General features: G+C 43.0%; 1 protein-coding gene across 1 annotated transcript in view; it reads right to left on the reverse strand.

The window, feature by feature from the left end:
- LOC147701703 (uncharacterized) overlaps positions 1-25,446 on the reverse strand; it is a 241,016-nt gene that overhangs the window by 75,027 nt on the left and 140,543 nt on the right. The window contains exons 4-10 of the mRNA XM_086930336.1: positions 22,618-22,690; positions 20,417-20,517; positions 15,320-15,435; positions 13,684-14,151; positions 7,198-8,179; positions 2,536-2,616; positions 1,615-1,731 (exon numbers count right to left, since the gene is read on the reverse strand). Coding sequence (XP_086786462.1) covers positions 1,615-1,731; positions 2,536-2,616; positions 7,198-8,179; positions 13,684-14,151; positions 15,320-15,435; positions 20,417-20,517; positions 22,618-22,690 — 1,938 coding nt within the window. The remainder of the gene's footprint in view (positions 1-1,614; positions 1,732-2,535; positions 2,617-7,197; positions 8,180-13,683; positions 14,152-15,319; positions 15,436-20,416; positions 20,518-22,617; positions 22,691-25,446) is intronic.

A 25,446-nucleotide genomic window follows, 5' to 3' on the forward strand; every position in this document is an offset into this window, starting at 1 on the left:
TTGTCCTGATGGGCATGACCAGCATGTGTGGGTTTGTTTTTTAAGGAAAAGGTCCACTCTGGGATGCTAAATGTTCTCCGTTCTTAGAACCCTACAGATTAGGAACTACGGGCCAGATGTAGGAGCCCAAATACCGGTCGGTAACGGCCGTTACCGACCGGTATTTGGGTATTGTAATGTAGGGGGCTAGAAAATTACAGAATCAGTATATTTACCGATTCGGTAACTTTACCGATTCTGTAATTCAATATGTAGGTGGCACAGTTTTCAGTGCCACAGGCCCTTAGAAATTCGTTATTTACCACCCAATACTATTGGGTGGTAAATTACGAATTTCTGTGTACATGCACATCTGTGCATGTACATCTGTGCCATGTGACACACATACATGCCCTTAGGGCATGTATGTGTGCCACATGGCACACAAGCCAGAAACAGGGGTGCAACAGGGTGTCAAAGTGACACCCTATCCCCCTTGGAAATTCGGTTTTTTTACCGATTCGGTAATTACCGAATCGGTATTTGCTATTGAATCCTTTGGGCTATTACCTACATCTAGCCCTATTCCTTTTAACTTACTTTAATAATTCATAATTAAGATGTCTTTGAACTAACTGGTCATAGTCTGCTGCAATGTGCACCCTTCGAATTCTAGAGAATGACTGTCCAAAGCGAAGACTGCTATCCATGAGCCTCTCGCCTTTGTCCGGCATTTTCAAGCCACAGCCAATCAGAGTAAAGGGGACATATTTTGAATCATGCATCTTGATTTGCTAAGTTCGAATTTCGCCGAGTTACAAGATTGATTGCGCTGGTTTACCCAGTTCTTGCTAAATCCACCAAGAGAATGTGTTTACAGAAAAGGGACTAGATCGAACCAAAAAAGGTGCTGACGAGGTTAGCTGGAAAATAGAAAATGTGTGCAGTCCAGGCATTAGCTGCTCAGATGAAAGGTCATGTTAGGGATATTTGGGTGCCCCTTACGAAGTGGCATTGTGCCAAAATGGCATACAGACAGACTGAGCTCATTAATATGATGCTCTGTTTTGTTGTTACCATCAGCTGCCCCCTCAATTTGACTTGCCCAAAACTGACCACATTCCTAACTTTTGAGAGGTTGACTAGCCACCCACTTTCCCTCAAGAAAAATGGATTTGTATTCCTGTCACTTATGCATTCAGAGGACGACTCTTCATGTTTTAGGTGCCATAGAAATGAACAAGGTGCCTTAACAGGTAGTATTAATACACAGCAAAGATTGACTTGAAGAGCAGAAAGACCCTTACATAAGGCAGACGAGTTTACAGGGATAGTTCCAGTCAGAAACCTGACTGGAACTATCCCTGTAAACTCGTCTGCCTCATGTAAGACACTTTCATAAGCTCAACATGGCTGTATCAGTTGCATCTGCTGTGAATTACTCCGTCTCTCTACCAGCCTTTCACAGGCCAACTCGACTACGTATCGTCCAAGACAAGCATGTGTCTTTGCCCATATCGTATTCCCAATCCAGTAATCCAACATCATTGAAGGCATCTCACCAGAAAAATGGAGGGATATATCAACGGGCAGAACCCTTTTCTGTTATTACTCCTGAATCAGTACACCACCTACCGGCACAGCCAATGATATCCTCTTCCCAGGCATTACGTGTGAGGCGGAGCGACTGGAGAATGGAGGTAGCGGGGGAAGCTGGGAATATCCAGGAGAGGTTGGAGGCGGGTGGGAAACCTGTAGCAAAGGAGGAGAAGAACTAGGTAGTTAGGCTGGAAGTACACAGGAGAACGTTCACCGTAGAGCTAGCAAAATAGTCCAGCAGGTTAATGTTGCTGCTGCAGAGATCTATGCATAGCCTGCAGGTCACAGGTGTGGAACCTGGTGGAGCTGGCCAAGCCTATAGGCCTTCCCAATTCAATACTTTGACGCCAATGGAGCGGTTTACCAAAAACATACATTATTCAAGTGATAAAAACAACTCAGGGTGTGGGAGGCTACCTTAATGTCTGTTGTTTATTAAATAAAGGAGAAGGACCTTCTGTATACCACCCGCATATATCTGCCACTGGCTGATTACAGTGCAATGCCAGATCCGATTCTATTATCACAAATTTGTCCAGTGTCATCTAGAGAGGGTCGTTAGAATTAAATGTTCTGCTCCGGAAGTGACATGCAGCCAGTTTTCTACGCAATATCTCAAATAAGATGAATCAATGTCGTGTGGGAGATTTCCATGAGATTCTACCAAATTTAAAACATGTCAATGATAAACTTTGTAACAATCACTTCTGCTAGATAAAGAGAATCTGTAAAACACTTGAAAATGTATTGGCCCTAGGCACTGGTAACAGCTGTTTTCTTTTCCTATCTCAATGGGTATTCCTTTTACCAAATCAGAATGATGAGCTGGTTAATTTACCTGTGGGGATTGGAACCAGTGTCTTCGACAGAGCCCATTCATAACACTGAGTAGCAAAAGGGCAGCTTATTTTTGTACCACCCCTTTACCATTGCAACCTGTCCTAGGACTGGACTCACCATTTTAGAGACGAGCCGTGGCGTGCTGCTGAGGGTTCGAGGAGCGCAGTGAGGTGATGCCATGAAAGTGCGGTCGGAGTACTGCAGTCCAAACAAAAAGATTATTAGCACATTGAAATTATGCATGGTCAACTATGTTGAGGCTTTTTTACAGCACCAGCAGGTTTTGCAAATCAAGCGGACATGCGATTAATAAACTGATGTGACTTTTAAAGAATCAATAACAGATGAAAGGGAAAGTCCAGTTATTTTTTGTGATTAGTATATTTAGACAGACTGCCCACTCTTAAGAGAATGGTTGCAAACCCACCAAGCAGACCTTTGTCAAGTATGAAATGTTTAGGCAGTCCTAGTTCTCCAGTCAAGAACACCTTGGAGGGCGGCATTTATAAGCCATAAATAATGGTAAAATAGAATCTACAAGTCCCAAAATGAAATGGAAATTGGCTAAAATAACAGGCCTATCACAAATGGCATGGGGTCACCATCAGCTATGCAAGTTGACTACGATCACTAAAACACAGGAATACACTTTCCAATATTCTCACTAGAGGGAGCAAGGAAGGTCCATCACAATAAGAATGTCTAGTACAGTCTGCTCTCTAAGACTATGATTCCTCCCCTCTGTTTGTCTCTGGCCTGTTTGCATCAGTCAGATAATGTTTCCACACCACTCCTTGAAGAAGTCGAATCCAGTGCATTGGCCACTCTTTCTTAGGAGAACTTTGTTGTTACTTCTGGGCTTCTACCTCAAGTTTCACTCATGAACCCCTTCTTTCTCATCAACACTTATACATGAATAGGCTTATATCTCTTCTATATTTGTTTTCCTGAGCTGCTACTTCTATTGTATTTATTTATCAGTGGAACAACTCAAAGATTCTTCATTTTTAGCTCTGGCCTAGCGAAAACCTTTTACGTTTACTAAAATTGTACAGATAATATACTTTTGGTTTCGTTTAGTATCATTCACCTTTTTTCTACTACTCTAACTAGCATGTACAGCATAGAGGAATGGGGAATGGGTCAGCCAGTTCAGCCATTGACTTCACTGTGAGTGACAGCACACTGCTCTATCACAAGGAGCACAACCGCACACAAATTAGTTCCCGTCAATGTCAGGGACTACTATAGCAACAAGTGTTTTTGGAGACGAAAACATTTTTGTGCTTTTCGTCCATTTTTTATGCTAGCAGACCCACAACAATAAAGTGTCACAAAAACCATGACTAAATAAAATATTAATTGACAAAAAGCAAAAAAGGCTGGCAGACGACAATGTAATCTTGCACTGCACTTCAAAAGGTTCAATTGAAATGAAACCCAATTACAAATCCCATAATGCATTAGATAGCAAATTAAAGCTCAGAGGCAGATTACAACGTCCCTAGTAGTGGGTGTTAACATAAAGACTCTGGAGTTAAGACATTTGCAGTTGTGTCTCTGTAACTATATTCTTATCATCTGAATGCCTAATTTGTAAAAAATGGCACTACAATTTCTAAACTGTTGTCACCATCCGACATCATCTTCAGGAATTGGGTGAAGTGTAAACACAATGCTTTTGTTGTTTTTGTGAAAGAATAAGCTACTTCTAGTTCAATAAGCTTTATTTCTGGAGATATTCCCAAAGAGTAGATTTTCCCAGATTTCCTCCTGAAAACGAAATTTGGGAAATCAGCAATACAAGCCCAGCAGACCTCCATCGCTCAACTCACCGGAAGTCTCCCCTTCTTATCAAGGGTCCAGCCCCAGGCCAAGGTCCCACCTCTCTCCACCCAAAGCCCATCTAGAGAGGAGCAGAAGCCACCCCAAGAACTCAAGACATTGCTTTAGCAACGCGCACTTGCCTGCCATGCAACTACCACAGGCAGAATGGTGACCACCATAAAAGCATGAAAGCAGCTCTAGCGGTCTCACAAGGTTACTGCTCCAACCTGTGTTGCTTATGATATGTTTTCACAAGTTGCCATACTTGGAATGCAGGTCTGCCCTAGATTTCCTTAAGAAATCCACTTTTCCTTAAGACATCCTCCCCTGCCTAAAAGGTCCCAGCCCATTAGCAACTCAGCACAACACACCATGAGCCTGCCAAGATTTCGAACGTTCCATTCAAGCCCAGTGGAAGTTCTATCTTAATCTTTAGAACCACTTATCAGCCTGCGAAGATCACTATCTCGAAAGAGAGGATTCTATCTTTCTATCAAATAAACCACTGCTAGCTTGACCGGAACACACCCCATCCTCAAAGAAACCCACATTATCAAGAGTACGCCCCATCCTGGCAGTACTCCAATTGTTGTGTCTATCTTGTTATTCACTTGCAAGAAGTCCCACTTTCAGTACTATAAGGGCAAATGTAATAATGACTTATAAAGCGCATTGGTACCTAAAAGTTTCCCAGTGCTATCCTCCTCATTAAGCCAGTGACTGTCAAACCATTACCTTACAGAATTAAAGGGAAGATAGAAACAGGCAACTTTTTAACTGCTTCCGAAAAACTATGAGCGATTGTGAATGTGGCATATCATCCTATAAATTAGGGCAGAGAAACACAAATGCCTGGCAGCCCTGACAAGACTTCCTGATTCTAGGAACCATTGCCTAGTGGCTAGTCAAAGTGCACGATTTGGATAGTACCCAGACACCAATGGTCTCAAATAAACAGGCCCTGTGATATCAAGGCACTTGTGCATGTAGCAAAGGGTCTTAAGTGGACTCGCCGCTCAATAGGTAACCAGTGTAAGGTATGTAGCAGGCAGGCTGATGAAATAAACCTGGGCGGACGAAGAAGGACGCGGGCTGCCACATTTTGGATCATTTGCAGCCGGTTTAGGAGAGATTTTCCAACACCCAGATATAACAAGTTACCGTAATCCAGGCCCTAGCCCAGTCTGGAAATCACCAGAGCCTGGACTACAGTACGTTTAGCCAAAGCCAATATCTTCATCAGCCATTTAAGGATACCAAAGCAGGTAGCTGCCACCTTGTATATCTGGTGACGCATAGTCAACTTATCATCTAGCCACACGCACAGGCTTTTGACTACCTGAGCTGGAGAGGGGGTCAGACCCATATTCGAAGGCTATAGGTACGGACCTCACAGGTGAGGATGATTCCCCACCAGCAGAATCTCTGTCTTGTCCCCATTATTCTTCAGTGAGTTGATGTTCATCAATGCTGAAACTTGGGCAAGACAAGTATTGAGGGCTTCTGCACTGCGGTTACCCTAGATGGGTACGGGTACCACAATTTGAGTGTCATCAGCATTTGAGAAAAGTGTAAGCCCATGGGATTCCACAATCTCTGTAGAGATCTCACATATAGGCTGAACAGCAGTGGACAAAGGGTAGAGCCCTGCGGCACTCCAGAAGCTAGGTAATGTAGTTTAGGCCTGCATTAAGGTAAATGCACCTGAAAGGTGTGATTGGACAGGAAATATCTTAGCCACAACAAGCCAGTGCTCTATATACCCATTCCTTTTAGCCCGCAAAGCAAGGTGGAGTAATTCACAGTATCAAATGCGGCACTGAGATCTAAAAGAATCAGTGCCACAGTACTACCCGAGATATTCCATAACACCAAGGAGGGCTGACTCAGTACTGTGATCCTCTCTAAATCCCGATTGTGATGGGTGCAGTATCCAATTAAGCTAGACTTAAGATGTAAGTTGCTGATTGACATATTTTTCCAACACCTTGGCTAGTGTAGGTAAAAGTGAAATGGGCCTATAATTTGACCATGTGAGTGGGTCAAGGTTAGATTTTTTAAGTAGAGGCAAGAGTAAGGCCTGCTTCCACGCCATAGGAACACTGCCTTATAAATAGCAATGCATTTATACATTATAACATTTATGTTCTAATATATAAATATATCTTCCTTGTTAATAAGTATTCCATTTCAAAATAGTTTTACAAAAGCTATCCAATGGAACATCAAGACCTCTATCACATGCTAAACAATCTTTTATTTTGTGTTTTTTATCAGAAATAGGCCAAAAAATGTTCTTAATGCCTTTTATTCAGTCCAGGAATTTGATGCACTGTACTCAGTCATTACTTTATTTGAAACAGCTTCATGATGATGAAGCATGTTTTTATGTGAGCCTAATTTTAAGTCCAGCTGTACGTTCTAGACACTCAATGCACTTTGATTAAGCAGCTGTGTTCTAACTTATAAGTCTGCTACCTTTAACTTGTAAAAGCGAAAGCCTTCAAGCACATAGCACCGTAAGGAGGCCCTATTATAGATGTTATTTTTTAGGTTGCATATGACTATCACTATTGCGTATGTATTAGTAATTTTATGATGGGTTTCCGGTTTGTACATGTTTTATTGTTTTACCCTGTACTTTCTAGGCTGCATGCTAACCAAAAGAAGTTGACTGAATTTAATTGAAGTCTTCGATTTAAAGTAAGGCAAGGGACAGCTCCAGCTCACCCTACAATGTTACATAAAGTTCCCTAGCATTAATTTGTTTATTAAAATAATATTCAGTTTTGTAGCATTGTTTTGCAAACAGATGTTGCACTATTCTCAGAGCTGGCTGTGGGTCACTTCTCCTGCTACCCTTGAAGTCTTACAAGAAATGGGGTGACATGCCTACTAAATGCTCTTCAACAGGAATGGAGGACACTATGTCCATTGGATGTTCGCTCTTACCTGCAGCCTGCTGCCACCAGGTGCATGCCCCCGGGGGGTCATAACACTGTATCCATCCCCGAGCCGCTCATCCTCATGTCCTGGGTGCTGAGACCTCCGGGGATACCGGGCTGCCTGGCCTGGTCCAGGCCGTGCCATTGAAACTGTGGAGTAGGTGTCATCAGAAGGCAGGACATCATAGCGATCAGCCGGAGTCTGGGGTCTGGAGGAAGATCTCATCAGCTGCCCACGATTCCTGGAGCTGGTTGCATAGGCTTCTTGCACTTTCTCGTTCATGTGCCTCGAAACAGGTGCATGACTTCCTGCCAGGTCTTCCAAAGGGTGCATGTCCACTCTCCCCATGGGAGTGTGGGGCCTTGTCAGTGTCTTGTTAGTTGGAGAAGAAGACCTTATTATGTTAAGCTCCTCGCAGGAGGAGGTTTGGGGTTTCACAGGCACCCCCTGGTCTTGGTGAGAAGACCTTGGAATGTCAGGGAAGTCTCTTTGTGAGTGAGTGGTGGTGGACTGTGATTTGTAATAAGCTGGTCTGCCTCCAGCTCTGCCGCCACCTGCATTGTCATCAGGAGTACTACTCCCTAGTGGTGCTCGTGGCCGGGAAAGATCCGAAGGAGTTGGTGGGAGAGAGTAGGACCTGGAAGCCCGGGTGGACGTTTTGCCAGCTTGGCCTGATCTCTCCACTGGAGGGGAAGCTGCAGGTCTGTTGGAGTAAGTGAAGCCCATTGGCTCTGATGACTGCAACCATCTGTGCGAAGGATGGGGAGATTCTGGCCAGATAGAGCCTGGTCCATCCTCTTTCCTCTCCCAGCCTCCTTCCACCAAACTCGGTTCATAGCTCTCCTGTTCATGTGCAATAGCTCCCGGTCTGCTGATCAACGGCGATGATGGTAATGAAGTCGGAGCATAAGATACAACAGGGGAAGAAGGGCAGGATTCGTGTTGATTTTCAAAAGTCTTTGGAACTTGACCTGATGGTGTCCTGGACCTGAAAGTATAAAAAGCACAGTGTTAGAAAAGACAAGAACAATTGTGGAAGTTACTTCATGGTAGAAATAATTCCCAAAGTTGGCAAATGGGTTTCTTCTCCAGGCTTAAATGCTGCAGAACCAGCAGGACGTTGAAAGCAAATTAACACAAAGCTTTGGCAAAGCCACTAGACCTCGCCTGTTCAACCAAAAGGCTAGCCAATGTTTTTAGCAGATAGTCTGCATTATTATAAGAAATAAAATGTGAAAGAGTGTGATGATGAGCACACCAATGCCATGTGTTTACACATCATGACCCTATGGTGGCCAAGAAGGATGAGAATCCTCCATCGCAAGATCTCTGTAATGCGATATCTTACTATTTTGATAACAAAATCCTGACCATTACTAAGACCTTTCCATCGGGAACTACTGCAACAATGGATGATGAAGAGATAGTGAAGACGACTTCCTCCCTCCGTCTTGATGAGTTCGCCCCAGTACCCATGGAGGAAACTGCTAAAGCTATTTTAGCCAGCAAATCGGGTTCCCCTTTTGATCCCTGTCCCCCTCCGGTGTTGCATCATTTAATAGAGATGGTTAATCCTATGATTAACAATATCATCAATTCCTCTCTGGCAACAGCAAGTATCCCTAACGACTGGAAATTGGCAGCTGTTAAGCCACTCCAAAAAAAGGCCCTTGCCGATCCTACTACCCTTTCCAACCTACGCCCGATTTCCTTGTTACCCATTCTATTCAAGCTGAAAAGTTTGTCAATAGTCAACTGACTAACTTTTTGAAGAAGAATAACGTTCTCCTCCCCAATCAGTCAGGATTTCGGTCAGAACATTCTACCGAATCAGCCCTATTATACACCGCTGAAACTTTAAGAGCAGCAATGGATCAAGGAAAACAGGCCGTCCTTATCCTACTTGACCTGTCGGCAGCCTTTGATACCGTGTCCCACAACATCTTATTGGACCGGTTGGCTGCCGCAGGGGTAGGAGGACAGGTGTTGGCCTGGTGTAGGAACTTCCTCACCGACAGACGCCAAATAACAATGCTAGGCCCATATCAGTCTGAGGCTAAAAACGTCAGGGGTGCCACAGGGCTCTAGTTTGAGCCCTGTCCTTTTCAATCTATATATGGCACCTCTGATGAATCTGATCGCGTCATTCAGGATCAGTTCTATTTCATACGCTGACGACACCCAACTGATTTTGGTGTTGGACAGGGAACGGCCAGGTGCCGAGGAAGATCTTAGGGACTGTCTTGCAGCAACATTTAAATGGATGAACAACAACCATTTAAAGTGCAACGCCGGAAAAACGGAAATTCTACCTATAGGGAACCACAATCTTTTCTCCCCCACAGCATGCTGGCCATTAGATGCTGAAGTGCCACCCAACACAATTGCATCCGCCCGCAATCTGGGCATAAAATTTGACAACCACTTATCCTTCAAACCCCAGGCTGTAGCAGTAGCAGGCATGTGCTTCCAAATCATTAAAGCACTTAGGAAGTTCTTTGATCTTCTCCCTCTATCGGCGAGGAAAACAGTCGCAGTAGCCTTAATAAATTCTAGGCTGGACTATTGCAATGGACTCTATGTTGGAGCAAACAAAATCGTTCTCCACAAATTGCAGATGGTCCAAAATGCGGCAGCCCGCCTCGTACTGCGTCTGCCCCGTAGATCGTCAGCCTCAGCAGCCTTAGAAACTCTACATTGGCTGCCAATAGGGAAGAGAATTCTATTCAAACTTCTCTTAATCACTTTCAGGACATTCCACCAACGTGGCCCAACCTACCTACGAAAGGGGTTTAAAAGATACTATCCAGCGCGTTGTCTGAGATCCGCAAGCCAGAATTTACTTACTACACCTCATTTCAAACTGGCCACAAAGGGTGGCAAATCCATCTTTGTATTGGGAACTAAGGCCTGGAACAAACTTCCCCTCTCCTTGCGGTCTTTTTCCCAAGAAGCTCCCTTCAGGAAGGCATTGAAAACTTGGATCTTCTCTCTGCCTGACGCCTTGTGCAGGACCCTAGTGTAATGTGTGTGCAGAAATCAGGACATCCTTTTCCCTTTCCAACTCCTCCATCTGAGTTGTGTAAGCACCAAGATACTCCTTGGAGTGGAAGTAGCGCGGTAGAAATGTCCATTACATTACATTACATTACATGTACGTGCGTTTGCATCCCCATGCATGCGCACACAGATGGACGGAAATATTTTTTATGGACTGTGATAGGAGGAGGGAGGGGAGGAGTAAATGCATGGTTTCAAGCAATGGACAAGCTCTGAGGGGCAACATGCAGCACCCAATGAGGGGGCTGAATTTCAGGTGCAAAGCAGCAAGAGAAGAAAAAGCAAGGAAACACATACAATCTAATTGAGTGCAAAAGAAAAAATAGCTCCCTAAGTATGTCATACAAAGTAATTTTAAACTGTGGTATAAGAAATAGAAAAATAAAAGCATTGGGAAATGCAATCGGTATAGCCTATGCAAGAGATATTGGCTTTGCCAAGGTGTTTTAGCCATGTTGTACACCCCTGTTACTGCTGTTCAGCATGACTAACAGTTAGTGGTATAGAGGAGAGTGGCATAGAGTGGAGTGTTGTAAAGTGGAGTGACGAGGAGGAGAGTGGTGAAGAGTTGCGAAGAGTAGAGTGGAGTAGTGTGGCAAAGAGTGGAGTAGAGTGGTGAAGAGTGTCGTAGGGCGGTGTGGAAGTGGCGCGGTGTGGAGTAAAGTTACGTTGCGTGGAGTATGGTGGCGAAGAGTGGCTTAGAGTAGAGTGTCGTGGAGTGACGTAGAGTGGAATGGAGTAAAAAAGTGGAGTGGCATAGAGTAGGGTACATCCATAGAGTGGAATGGCGTGACATAGAGTTGAGGAGAGTGTTGTAGAATGGAGTAGAGTGTCGTAGAGTTTCAGAGTGCAGTGGCATTGAGTGGAGTGGAGTGTAGAGTGGAGTAAAGTGTTCTACAGTGGAGTAGAGAGGACTGGCGAGGCATAGAGTGGGTGCCGTAGAGTGGAGTGAAGTGATGTAGAGTAGAGTAAAGCATCGTAGAGTGGAGTGGCATAATGTGGAGTGGCATGGAGTATTAGAGTGGAGTAAAGTGGCATAAAGTGGCATAGAGTGTCAGAGTGTCAGAGAGTGGTGTGTAGTAGAGTGGAGTGTCATAGATTGGGGTGTTGTAGAGTGGAATGGCGTGGAGTGTCAGATTGGGCCGTCAATGTGGAGAAGAGTGGCCTAGAGTGAAGTGGTATAGAGTGGAGTGGAGTGTTGTAGAGTGGCCTAGAGTGAAGTGGCATAGAGTGGAGTGGAGTGTGGTGGAGTACAGTGTGGTGAAGTGGATTGTTATGTCATAGAGTGGAGTACAGTTTTGTAGAGGGCCGTAGATTACAGTGTCAGAGTGGAGTGGCGTAGAGTGGAGTAAGCTTGGTGTGTTAGTGCACTGCCATTCCAGACAACACATTTTCAATTGAAATGGCTATTACATTTGCACATACCATTTTACTGATAAAACTATACAATGCACAAATGATAATGTGTGGAAATGGTGTCACCTAGTGTACTAATTTGTTTTGATCGTATTTAAATATTTGTTTCCACCACACTTCAGAATTTTTTTTATACTGTGCTCAGTTTGTGCTTTCCTAATTCTGATATATTCTGAAATATTTGCACAGTTCATGTACAGATATTTAAATGTTTGTTGTGTGCTAGAAAAACACCTTTTCTTTCCGAGGGCACAGAAGGATTGTCACATAAATCACCTCACTTTGTAGTCCGAGAAAGAAAAATGAACACCAAGCTCCTACGGAAGAAAGAGTCTGACATTTGACCTCTGTTTTTGAATGCACAGAAAATGTGACAAGATAAGAACAACATTTAAAGGCCTGTTTACAGAAAGCAAGGACTCATGGAAGAATACATGGATTGAAGGTGAACAAGTTTTGCTACACAGGAGGGACGAAGACATGCTGGACAGCCTAAAACAAATAAAGCCAGCAAATTGAAAGCCAGAAAATATGAGTGACAAACCACAAAGCCACTGGTAAGCAATGGGTGGGATGTATTCCCAGGGAAGTTTTAAGAATGCCCACAAGACATATTTTGGCAACCAGACAGCTGTGCTGCCTGGTAGTCTTTGACCAAAAAACTAAGGTCTGAAAAAGGGTCAATCAATGTGAGCATTCTTCCGGTAATGCTTATAGGCCTTCTCACAGAGCATGATCGAACCATCATCAAATGAACAAACAGTTGGTAACATGCAACAAGAACTTCAAGCGGTTACTTGCTGGAGTGGAAGAGTTTCTTTTGATTGGTCGTTAACATGTGCTAGAACAAAGCAGAGAGCGCAAGCTTTGTGCTGGATGACTCTAGAAATGTAAGAGAGGCGCAGTACAGACTTTCAGGAGCCTCACCTACCTGAATTATAATTTTCCTGCTCAAATAAGCTACTTTATTTGAAAACCCTTAGCAATACTTTATGGGCCCTTCAACTCTCAGATCTCTGCCATAGGTATAAAGGGATTCATGCAATTTTACAGCAGTGACTCAAAATGAATTATCCTAAAAGATCCAAGCAGTTATTTAGTTGACAAGAGCATTCCCTATGAGACAGTGTATTTCAGTGGAAGGTTCCACTGCATTGGTGCAGCAAAGAACGTATGCACTTGTCTCACCCCGAAGAATAGTGTGTGTTTGGAACAAGACATCGATCAGGAGAGACATGATGTGTTTTTACTCTTACAATTTGCTGTAATGTTATTATGTTTTCTGTGACCTAATTGGAGGATGAGTTATCCCCAACCTTGCTTGCAGAATATGTATCTTAATTTCATATAACCCACTCTTCTGTATAATGAGAGACATGTAAAGGCAAAGGACGCATACATAATATATGGTTAACAATGAAAAGATGAATAGTGGGCGGAGTTAATGAATATCCTTTTTTCCTAACCCTACATGCCATGTGCATTTTTTAGAGTGATCTAGAGGGGGGTTGTAAAGTGATAGGAAGATACAATGCATTTTTCATTTATTATTTTCAAGTATCAACAACCCCTGTGAAAAGTAAGCAGATTGGTGCACTTTCCCACTTTCAGCAGCACTTACATGGATCTTTCAGCTGTAACGTGGATGTGTATGCAGCTTCAACGTGGAGCCTCAAAACCCAGGCTAATCATGAGGGCAGCCTGGCTGAAATAACTGGGGTCTTCATAGGAAAATACCCAGCGCTTGAGTGTTCTTATATTAAATTGGTAGTTATATTGCAAATGTCATATTTTGCCCCCTTCCCTACTTATTGCTATGATGGAGGTTGCAGAGGCAGGGCTAGATGGTATTGGATTTGATAGGTATATAGTCCGCTGAGACAGAGCAAGGTGGCGCAGACCAGGCCTAGCAACTGAGAAGAATTTTACTTTCCTCTCAATGAAGTTTTAGTTGGGTGCAGAAATGCTATGAATAATTACTCACATGATAAAACAGACATGTTCTTAGACACTTACACATGGTGTTCCTTGACCATGAGTTTTTCCTTCTGCTGGGACACCCACTCCTCCACTTGCGAGATCGACTCTTTCCTTTGAATCAGCCGGTCACTTCCTCCTGAGAGGAGGTCATAGGTGAAGTCGACTTTCTTCACCCCACAGACTGGGGTCGATGGGGGTACCCCACCATGCTGGGATAAAGGCGTGAATTGGTCTACATCTTCGCTGGAGGACGAGGTGGTGGGGTCTCTCGGGCCAGTGAAGGGACCACCTTTGTCCTCCCTGTCCCCTCCTCTGTCGGGCCCCAGGAGGCTGTCGTTGGAGCTGTTCTGCTGAGACCGTGTGTCAGACAGGTGGGCGATCTCCAAGGACTCTGCACTTTTGGCGTGTTCCCCATTTTGGACCAGTGTGGAGCGTGTGAAATCCTCATAGCTGGCATAGAACCCTTCCGGCTCAGAGCTGGCGTGGTTATTGAGGTGTCCCATCCTGGCAGAGAAAGTAGAGAACACATTCCATTGCAGTGTTACCAGAGGATGCAGAACCAGTTTGTTGTGGATGAAGGATCACAAACAATCTAGTATTGATTTTCATCATTCATATAGCAACAACCCAAATCTGTCTCCTGGCACTTTAATGAGATGTGTTTTATTGCCTAACACACAGATCTCTGCAACACACATGCAATCCAATGAACAAGCTAAGAAATGTGTTGTTGCCCTTAATTTGCAAAGTGTGCAGCTATAGCTAGAGTCCTACTAAAAACTACATACAATTAAATAAAAACAAAAAAAATACTTTATTTGCAAAGTAAGAGAAAGTAAACTAGTAGTAGAATTGTTTCATACCAACTAATGCCTCTGCCAGTGCATCTACACAATTCCACTATGGAATCTTCCCAAGCCAGAGAGGACTCAAACAGGATAAACGCAGAAAAGGGAGCCAGACATGTAGTGATATATATAAATACACACACAATTAACAATAAGCATAGCCAAATAACACGTTATCTAGAGCAACTGTACTAATAAACACACATTCATTACTACAGTGCAAATATCAAAATTATATAGTACAGTAAATCAAAATAAACATGATAAAAACATTGCTTACAGTCTAGTCTGACAGACTGCATGTAACAATGGCTTTGCTCACAGAAACAACTCTTCTAATAGCCAGGAAGCCTCTTCAGTGTGACTTTACTTTGCTGCACAAATGTAAGCCCTTTGCATTCAGGTGTTAGTTATATACATTTTTAAAGAAACAAATAGAAACAAAAAGAAAAGTGTCATGGCATAAACTGTATATGCAGATACGCAAAGTGTAATATGCTGTTTTTTATCACTGTTGAAGGAGGGGAGGGGCATCATGGCTCACTCGAGGCTCCTCCTCTCTTGAGTTATGGCTCCTCCCCACACTCCACAATGGTAACAGCATACTACATTCTGCACATCTGCATATAAATGTGTGTGCCACATATACACACACATATTAATTTGCAAATTTGTTGGCGCAGCATCTTGCAAGCATTAGCTTGTCTTTGTTAACCACCCACACTTCCCTTGGAATGTACCAATTCCCCAGAGGACAGGATGAGACAACCACATTCAAGACAGAGGGAACTCTCATTTGCAAATGTGATTTCAGTTGATCTTACTTGTTATTATTTTCCCCAACAACCAGTGCGGACTGGTTCATGGCACGTATCCAGCTGTTCATGTCCTCCTGCGTGTCAGCCCCAAAGTAGTATGTCCGCATGCCAGGGTGCTCGGCCTAAATACAGTAATGGAGAGAGTTGCTCAGATGCCAGCACAGCCAGGCTAAAAGAACTGTGAGAGTGGGGAGGAAGTGTCTTTAGAGCTGGTGAACAGCAGCACTTGGCTGCTATTTACTCGACTCAGCATTAACTTTAAAAAGATGCTAAATAAACTGGAAAGTATTTATTTAAGGCTAATTGAAATTAAAGAAAGAAACTAGGTTGTCCTACACCACTTAACTTTATGAACACCTACATTTTTAAAGACATCTTGAAGCAAAATTGTCAACATTTGATAAAATCTCATGCAGAACCTTTGCACCATAATACATCAGATTATATCAGTGAATTGAGAAGTAATTTTCAAACATGATTTTGGAAACATTCACTCTCCCCCCCACCCTAACAACAATGCCAATAGTGAAGTCAGTTGTTATGGGCACTCTTTGGGTGGCCTGGGTTCCTATTATACATGAACAACACTATAGTTCAATAAATCAAACACAGGAGAAGGTTTTGTACTGAGCACATCCTGAAGTCATGTATTTCGAGGTCCTCTTATATGTGATAATGGAAATAAACAGGGAAAGTAAAATAAAACAATTGCCTAGGATCACACAATTAAAGTGTGTAAAGTGAGAACGCTCGGCTGAATCCCAGGTTTTCTGGTTTCACATTGTGTAATTCAGTCAGTAGATGAAAATGCTCCACTTCCCCTACACCTACCATACCGCTAGCTTCCCACAGTCCCTGAAAATCTTCCTCCTGACTGCCACCCTGCTGGGATCAATGCGGCCCTCAGTCACATCACAGACCAAACCTTTGGTCCCTGGGAAAATGTTGCAAGTACTCATGATCTCTCTCTAGAGATCCCTTTGATCTCTCCCGGGTACGCGGGCTGCTGAGCCGGATCTCTCTCTCTCTCTCTCTCTCTCTCTCTCTCTCACTCTGAGAGAAAAGAAGGATTCTGCGCTGCAGCCAGTGTACCAGGGAGAGACCAAAGAGATCCGGCTCAGCAGCCCGTGTACCCGGGAGAGATCAAAGGGATCCAAAGCTGTTGCCAGTGTACCAGGGAGAGATCAAAGGGATCCAAAGCTGTTTGATTTGTGTCCCTCCAAGTTTGAAATGGATCAGTCAAGTGGAATTAGTAGAAAAACAATTGTCTCTGAGAAGTCGGTTTGCAATGTTATCCAATGTGCCCGTTTTATAGGGTTGCAAAAAATGCTTTTTGGGTAGTTCCAGTTGCTCCTGGTAAAAGGAGCTCCCATCAGTGACAGCTGGGGGAGTCTACTGTGTGTGTGCTTTTTGTGGCGAAAATCAGTCCATGGGAAGAGTGGTTTTAGGTCCAGTTTTTAAACGGCAAAAGGCCTGCTTTGGGTCCTTTGGGACCGAGTGGTTTTGCAAATTTTTGGGCTGGGATTAGAGGGTATTCCAGGTGGTTCCGAGTGGAGCTGGTTAGATGGGCTAGGAGCTGGGATACACTAGTTTAGGATTTACCATGCATATCCTTTAGCAATTATACCTTTACAACGAAAATCGATGTAAAGGCATGCGTGATTAAGACGCATTCGTTATTGCGATGGCGTTGTTGAGGCAAGCGTGGTTTAGCAGTTTGTTTCTGTAACCGGGCAGAGAGCCCCATTACGCCAGACTCTGCATGAAGGGTACATAAAAACTATAGAAACCCAGTATCACTTAATCATCCCAGTTAATACACTGCATTTCTCTAGTGTGTCTATAATGTGTGCTTACTTAAGAATTTAGAGGCAAGAGTTTTGGCCCAGACCTCAATTGTCATTTCACTATTGAAAAAGCAATAATTAGCAAGATGAGCAAAATATTTAGACGTAGAAGATGAGAAAAAAGATAACATTCATTAAGAAACCCAATCAATTTGTCTGTTTACATTGACATTATTTGCTCATGGTACAGCATAAACAGTGTCAATGCAAGCTTTTGCATGTAAGATGGCTTTGGCAGACATGTACATGACTCCATTCCTACCTTACTACCCTTAGCTTACCTCTAGTAATGTATTCCAACCCAGTGCTAGACTTTCAGAGAAAGCAAATGGCCAGTAGCAACATTTTTTAACTGTCCCACATTGTAACAATGACTCTTTCCCAGACCCGAAACTTTCAGGGGCATTGACCTGTTGAGGAATATCCCAGCTTCTTCAAAAAGATATGAAGAAGAATGGTAGATTATTAGCCGAGAGGACCACAGGACAATAACCTAAGATGAATGTTTTTCACCAAGTGGTCTGAATAGGAAGGAGGGCACCCTTTGGATAAAAGAGGAGTGTGGCATGCAACCAAGCGGTACACATAGCAGTAGCTACTACCAAAGCCGCCTGCCACCACAGAACGCCTCTCAGTCTCTTGGTAGCCAGGCAAAAGCTTATAACCTGGGCAAGGAACAAGGCTGAAAGGTGATCACTGCTTACTGCAGACCATAGTGACCGGGAAACAGCTATTACAACACAGCTGTTACCACGCAGAGCCTTTACCACAAATACTTTACAACGCATGCACTGTTACCACGCATAGCCTTCACCATGCATTTTTAAAAATGTATACGTATACTCGGTACTGGTGGTAAGGGCATATGCTGATAACGGCACTTGCATGCTCAAGGCTATCGGTGTAGTTAGAGGTGCAAACAGATCCTTCCTCTTCCTCTTGAGGCTCTGTGCCGTGCCTCACAAAAGTTGCCTCGCCTTCGTCCTGTTAAGGTAAGAGGGATTGGGCCAGGGGCGGGTGGGTGTGGATTTTGGGCTTTATACTGGGGTGTTTTTTTTAAGGAACTGGGGGCCAGGGAAACGTTACGACGGGGTATAGATTTAGGGTTCAGGGCAGAGGCCGGGTATTTTTTTAAAAGGCTGGGGCCAGAAGGGGGTCAGGCTGGAGTCTAGTTTTATGGCTTAGGGCAGGGGTCAGGTATTTTTAAAAGGGGCGGGGCAGTGGGGCTCGCGCTTGGGTCTATTTTTAAGGACTAGGGCAAGGTATTTTTTAAAAAGGGTAGGAGAGGGGGGTGGGGGTGCCGGGGACGGGGTTGAGGACTAAGGACAGGGATCAGGTAAAATGTGTATCTTGCATAGGCCTATAACGTACATGCCTTACAACAAAATTGTTATAAAAGCATGCGTGCTAAAGGTTATGAATGATAAAGTATTTTGCGTTGTAACACATGCGTGGTAAAGGCATGCATTGCAACGGAATGCATTGTTCCGTCATACAATCACTGTGACCTAACCAATTCAGTAGTCCAAAGGGGACTTTGCACAGTTTTACTCCACGGAACTCCGCTAAGTGCTGGAAAAACTCCGCTGCGCTCCACTGAGTGCCGCCAGCAGTGGAGTCTAAGTTGCACTGCTCAAAATGATTTTAGGTGCGGGGAGGTTGCCAGTGCGAAGAGCACTATGCGTTACACCCCAGTGCACTGCTGCTTCTGCTGCTCGAGTAGATAGATTCCTCAACATGAGCGGCAGATTTCTCAACGGAAGCGGTCACGACCTGCTGTGAATGCCTGCATTGGGAAATCTCACTGGGAGGAGCAGTAGTGCACAATTTTTTCGTACAAATGCTCGCCAACGTAACGTTGGTGAGCAAATCAAGAGAAAAAACTTTGCTTTGTACTTTATAAGTTAAAATCCTAATATAACTATTAACTGTCATCAGACAGATGCAACCATGGAGTTAGGTTTTAAATCCTGAGTTTGTGCTTCTCCAGACCAAGCACTCTTAAACTATCCTGCCTACCAGTATGGATGACACGTGACTCCTACACCTTGCACTCCTCTATCTTATGTTACATTTCCAATCGACTGATGTACACACGTACAAACAATTGTCTCTGTACAATGTGTGTGTGTGATGTAAAGTGCTATGACACCCTAAAACGGCATGAGTGGTGCTATAAAACAAAAGAAATGCATGTGAGAGAGAGTGTTCATGGACATTTACAGGGCAGTGTTAAAGAGTGGTGGTGAGGGAATCCGTGGAGAAGGAGGCTATTGGGGGCTCCAACAAACATTGTTGCACAGGACGCCACCAGCGCTAAAGTCGGCCCTGGCAATTCGGCCTCTCAAGCAGTTTGATACATTTACTTGTCTGCCCTAAGCTGAAGAGGAAGTTTGAAGTGTATAGGTTGTAAAAGTATAGGGCTTCTCATTCTAGTACAGAGGCATCAGGGATAGGAGGTAAATACCTCCACAGGGTACTGCAATGGTTGGCCCTAGTGATTGTCTGGCCAATCATGGCCTTGACTGTGACCATCAAAGACTTTGCCCTAGATTGCCTACTCACCGCTCAGGTAAGGCACCCGTATTTTTATACAGTGGACCTTGGCGTAAGGTAAGGGCTGATGTTTGCATTTGAAATGTGTAGAGGTATCTAGAGGGCTCAGTGTACAAAATTATGTCCTTTTCACTCCAAGACTCCTGGGACAACAGCAACATGATTAGTTTACAGCTCTCAGGCCAACTAAAGGGTTGATATGACTATTATATGAGAGTCTAGATCTGAATGACAGCAGAATTCTAAACACTTTACTGAAAGTCATGCCAAAGTAAATACATAAAGCACCTAAAGTGATAAATAGATGACTGCTGCTTTAGATTGTGCTGCCATGTTGTTTCTTCTAGGTAGCCTCTTTCTTCAGGTAGTATGCAGTAAATATGATGGTGGCTGGCACCTCTGTGCCTAATGGCAACTCTTCTTGAAATAATACAGCTACATCAACTCGTAAACAATGACTAATATACGGCTACACCAACACATGAAAACAATAGATTCAGAGGCACCCATACAGAGGCAGAATGTGGACAATAAGACAGACAAAGGACAAAGAGAAAGGTGCCAGGGGGATGAAGTAACCGAGATGAACGTCATTCAGACCAGGGAGGGAGGACCCCAGGCCTTGCACATTAATCATGCACACCTTTGCTCATCATCCCAACAGGCCAAGATGTAATATGTCTGGGCACTGTAGGCCTACCTTGAAGGTGAATTTACGGTTTTTGGCCTCTCTGGGACCCGCTGGTAAGATATCATAGCTGGGTAACAGGATGCTGCCAAGGACCGTCTCCTCCCGGCTGTCTGCAGAGGAAAAAGCAGGAAAAGGGACAATGCATGCCAGTCATTTGGTGAAATGAAGCTGCTGATAAGTAGAAATAAGATGGCCAGTGATATTGGATCGGATGTGGGTGGATGTTAATAGACTCCTCCCACACACAAATCTCATCTGATACACGCCTGCTACAGGCAACGTAGGTTACGCCAATCTGGCATGTGACGGTGGTACACCCCACCAGCCAATGCAGGAAGAGTAAATAAGTGTCAATGATTTACACTAGAGTTACACATGAGAAACATTGTCAGCAGAAATGAGCGACACTGTTGGTCTAAATGAATAACAGTCAACATTCATTAGTGACACAGAGGGTATACAGGAGAGATACTGGGTACAAATGGCTGACACTCTTTGTGCAAGTGCATGGCATGGTACATACAACTAGATGACCAGGTTGGTAGAAACGAGTGAAGCTCTAGGTACAAATTATTAAGAGCAGAAATAAGGGGAATTATAAGTACAGACAGCTAGCACCCTTGGCACAAATAAGTGAAAATGGGAATTTAAACAAGCAAGATTGTGGGGACTCCGCAGGTAAAATGGGTGACCAGGTAAAAGCAAATGAGTGAGAAGATAAAATACAACCAGTTATAGTGGCTGAACATACTCAAGACACTCAATACAAATTAGTAATAATGGCAGTAGAAATTAGAGATGGAGTCTGTACAAATGAGTGACCACGGCGGAACAAGTGTGAGGAACTCTCAGTACAAACGGGCCTCTTCTCTCATGCAGTGCAACATAACCTGAGCCGTGTTCTAAGTATTCCACCCTTTTTAACAAGTACATTTATGTTAAGAGTTGCATATGCCTTCATCCAGAGAAACTCAACAACTAGTACTCCCAATTTACATAGGTATACGGCACAGGAGAGAAGCCACACATCCCACTTGCTTCTATTCAGCAGAGGAAATATTTGTCCACAAACAAAAGGTCAGTTTCTATGTGTATTAATTATTTCCAGTTTGAACAATGTCATGGGAGATGGCTATTCATCCTTCACTTGTCAGTTTCTTAAAGTGGGGTGAGCAGGTTGCACAGCCTCTATGCTATTTTATAACATGGGTTTATAATTGTACATTAAGTTGACAATATACATATGAAAGTATCAAAGGGGATTTCAATAAAACACATTTAGCCAGATAAGGCACTTTCATTTCTTCGCAAAAATTAAACACAGCAGGAAATTGGTCATTTAGGCTTTGTCATGATTAAGAACAGTTACTAAAAACAATTACCTTTTCATTTTTGCACCATTCATGACATCTTTTTTTATATTTATGAACAAAATAATAGACAAGAAAATGCATCTCTCAACTGGAAAGCAAGTTCAACCAAAAGAAATCGGAGCAAATGGTGAGAATTCAGGACATCAGAAAGATTGCAGAGGGTGGACAGGCTCCAAAAGTGTCAGTTTTGAAATTAGTGTCAATCCAGTAATGCTTTGTGAAAGTTTGGTCTGATCTTTAAATGACCGCTGTGCAAATTTCAGTGATTGGGACATTACTCATGAGGGCAGAAGTAGAAACTTTACCTCTGGTAGAATGAGCTTTGGGCATAATCAACATCAAATAACAGTTTGACATTGACAACAAAGTGTGTTTTTTCCTAAGAGGTTCTTGTTGGCAAAGTCCAAATCCTTTGTGAAAACCCAAGCCGGCTGTGATGCCCTCAATGTCAATGTCAAGGGGGACCTCATGGCCAAATGATTGAGGTGGGTTTTTCAGTCTAATGCGTTCTATGGTGTTTCATTTATATTCTTGTTGAGTATTTTAAACAAGACAACATGTTTCTTTATTAAAGGCCCTTTAAAAAAATTAACTAGCATTAATGTTCATGGATTACACCCATCTCCAGAGCACACGAGGACTCACCTAGATTCTTAAGAAATCAAAAGCTCATCTCCTACATCTGCCCTTCTAAACTCTGACCTCCTGGCTCCTGCCCTCTGTACCCACCTACCTAGGAACATACATTGATCTGATGGTTGAAGCAACATGCTACACAATGCATAAAACACTTCCCCTCCAAAGGGAGGACTTGAGGGGTTCGGGGAGATCGCTTACCCCGATAATAGAATAGGCAGAAATTTGACAGCACAAACCATCTCCTCTTCCAAAGACGCAGGCCAGCGCTATCCTAAAATAAAATTAAGAAACATGGTCAAGAATGAAATAGTGAAGCTTGAAGCCATCTTTGTTTCGTACGTTCAAGGGACGGTCGATTTGTCATTAGAGCACTATGATATTGCACACACTTACTCTTGGGAATAAAGTAATCTATACATGTAAGGCGTAACTTCTCTCCTTCTTAAGGATATCGATCATTACAACAAAAAAGGCTCTTTTCAATAGTTTTTTTCTCAAGTTACCACAAGGAAAATGCATGTGGAATTGTTAGCTAACAGACCCAGGGGTCAAACTGTTGCCTAACGCCCATTCAATTGCTTGACACGATAGGCAAATGAGCGAAATACAGAAAGTTTTATTACAAATACATGAACTAGAATCCAGTATGGCACCAAGATATGATAGTGGAATTCAGTGCATGTTACACCAGCAAACTTTAAGCAAGACTTAATCGTCCTGAACTTACTGAAGTTTCCCTTTTGGCAGCCCACTAGCCATGTCTTTGATCAAACACTTTACAACCCAAACGTCCTAGTTGCCATAACAGGATTAATAGAAATGTGTATAATTTGTCAGTAAGATGGTATGTATCGGAGTAAAAAGAAAAAACGCATGGTAAAATGGGATTCTCCAACTCAACCTGGGCAGTACGACATGTCGGAGTTGATAACCTAAAAGGGCAAGTTCAAAAGCAGGAAATCAATTGTGTCCTCAAATGTATTCCAAAGCAGTGGGCACCATGCATGATTTGGAGAATCAGGGCTGGCTGAAGCAACAAAATGGATGGTTTTTGTTTAGGAACTTTTTGTCATTATTCTAGATGGGTGGTACTTGCCTTCTTAAATAGTTATCATTTCGATTTTATCATTGGTGGTCCTCAGTAAATAAAAAAATAACATGCATAAATAAGGCAGTTTTCTGAAAAAATCCACTTATCATTTTGTATAGCTCGGAACCAGGTATATTACCTATATGCTCTTGAAACTTAACACATAAGGCTCTCTCAGTGGAAACTGTACAAATATGTCAGAGAAATATTCTTGTTTCGAGAAAATACAAAAGTTTTCTAAAAAGTCTGAAAAAAACGCCAAGGCTGTGTCACAACCCTTCATACACATAACCCCAACTATCTAGAAATCTAAATTTCTAAAGTAGGGAGAGCCAGGACTCTAAGAAGCTCCAACTCACTTCTTCTCATAGCCCCTAAACTGAAAAAGAAATCCTCTACAGGGATGTATGACATCACAACGCATGCTTTCACAACGCATGCCTTTACAACGCGGTTTTCACAACGCATGCCTTTACAACGCATAGTGCTTTGGGGCGCTGGATAGTGAATTGTTTGATTTTCTATTCCAACTCCAGTCCCCGTGGATAGTAGGGAAGGTGTTAGATAGTAAATTAAACCTATTCCTTATCCTAGAGCGCCCCCCAGCGCAATGCGTTGTAATGGTTTGCGTTGTAAAAGTTGCGTCGTAATGGCACTGCGTAGTAAAAGTTGCGTTGTAAAGGTTGTCTCCCCCTCTACAGACACGCTAATTCTCTGGAAATGCAACTTGGATCTGGAACTCACTCACTAGAGATTTCCGCTGCAACCCCTCCTTTTCATGCTTCAAACGGGACCTTAACTACCTACTACTCAACAAATACTTCAATTCACACACAAACCGAGCTATGTTCCCAAAGCTCAAACCCAAACCGACTAGAACCGTTGCGGCGGTCGATTGATTCAGATGTCTACTATTGCCATTTATTTCATTCACTTATGCTGTTCTGATGTCCGCATATTGTAACTACCTTGACTGCCTAACAAATTTCTTTGTCTGTATATATGTATGTACTTCAATCAAACAATCCTGCATTATATGTAAAGCACTCGGATACCTTTGGGTCTAGTTAGCGCTACATAAAACCTATAAATCAATAAATCAATAAATAAATGCATAACTTCAGCAAGTCAAGGATGATGCGCCTAGTTTTCCCAACCAGCCAGGAAAGAGAAGAACATGCTCAAAATGTTAAATTCTGAGTTCATCAAAAATCCTGGCACTGAACAAAGTTATGGTCTAAACTGTGCTGGAACAGAGCGCCCATTCCACATCTAACGACAAACACATGTTCCTGAAGAGACATGCAGGAATGTCTTGTTTAACTAAACTCCAAGGGGCCAACTCGCCACATAACTGTTTTTGTCACGTGATGGCCGGTTTCCTAGCAGGGGTGACTAAGCATTATGGGCATCAACGAGGCAGGTGATCTGCATTACGAAAAATTACCAAAATGCCCTTTAAAAAGTTCCTGCATGAATTAAGACTAAGGATTGACCGTCCAGTCTGTCTAATTTTTCATACCTCCTCCAAAAAACCTTTTAGTCCACGCTTCAGCAAAACCTTCCTTCTGTAACTCCACCTGTTCACCTTGCCAATTTTCTTATGTTGGGAAGCATTAATTAACATTAAATCCTCTAACAGAATATCATTTTTACAATGCTCTTAAAATATAGTGAAGCATCTGCTGGCAAAGAATCGCTGAGGATTTGTAAATCACTCTCCTGAACAAAGCTGCATATGTTTCCAAACTCTTTTTCGTGCTTTCTTGGATTTCCTGCTTCCATGCATATTTTTTCAGACCAAATGTTTTCTGCTGAATGCCTGCTAACACTTATTTTTTCAGAAAAGCAATGAAAAACTGGTCTCGTGGTTTAAGACTTTTCTTGAGGTTCGTAAGATTTTAAGCACAACTTTTATTTTAATTTTCATATTGGTG

The sequence above is a fragment of the Lissotriton vulgaris genome, chromosome 7, assembly GCF_964263255.1.
Source record: "Lissotriton vulgaris chromosome 7, aLisVul1.2, whole genome shotgun sequence".
NCBI classification, from domain to species: domain Eukaryota; kingdom Metazoa; phylum Chordata; class Amphibia; order Caudata; family Salamandridae; genus Lissotriton; species Lissotriton vulgaris.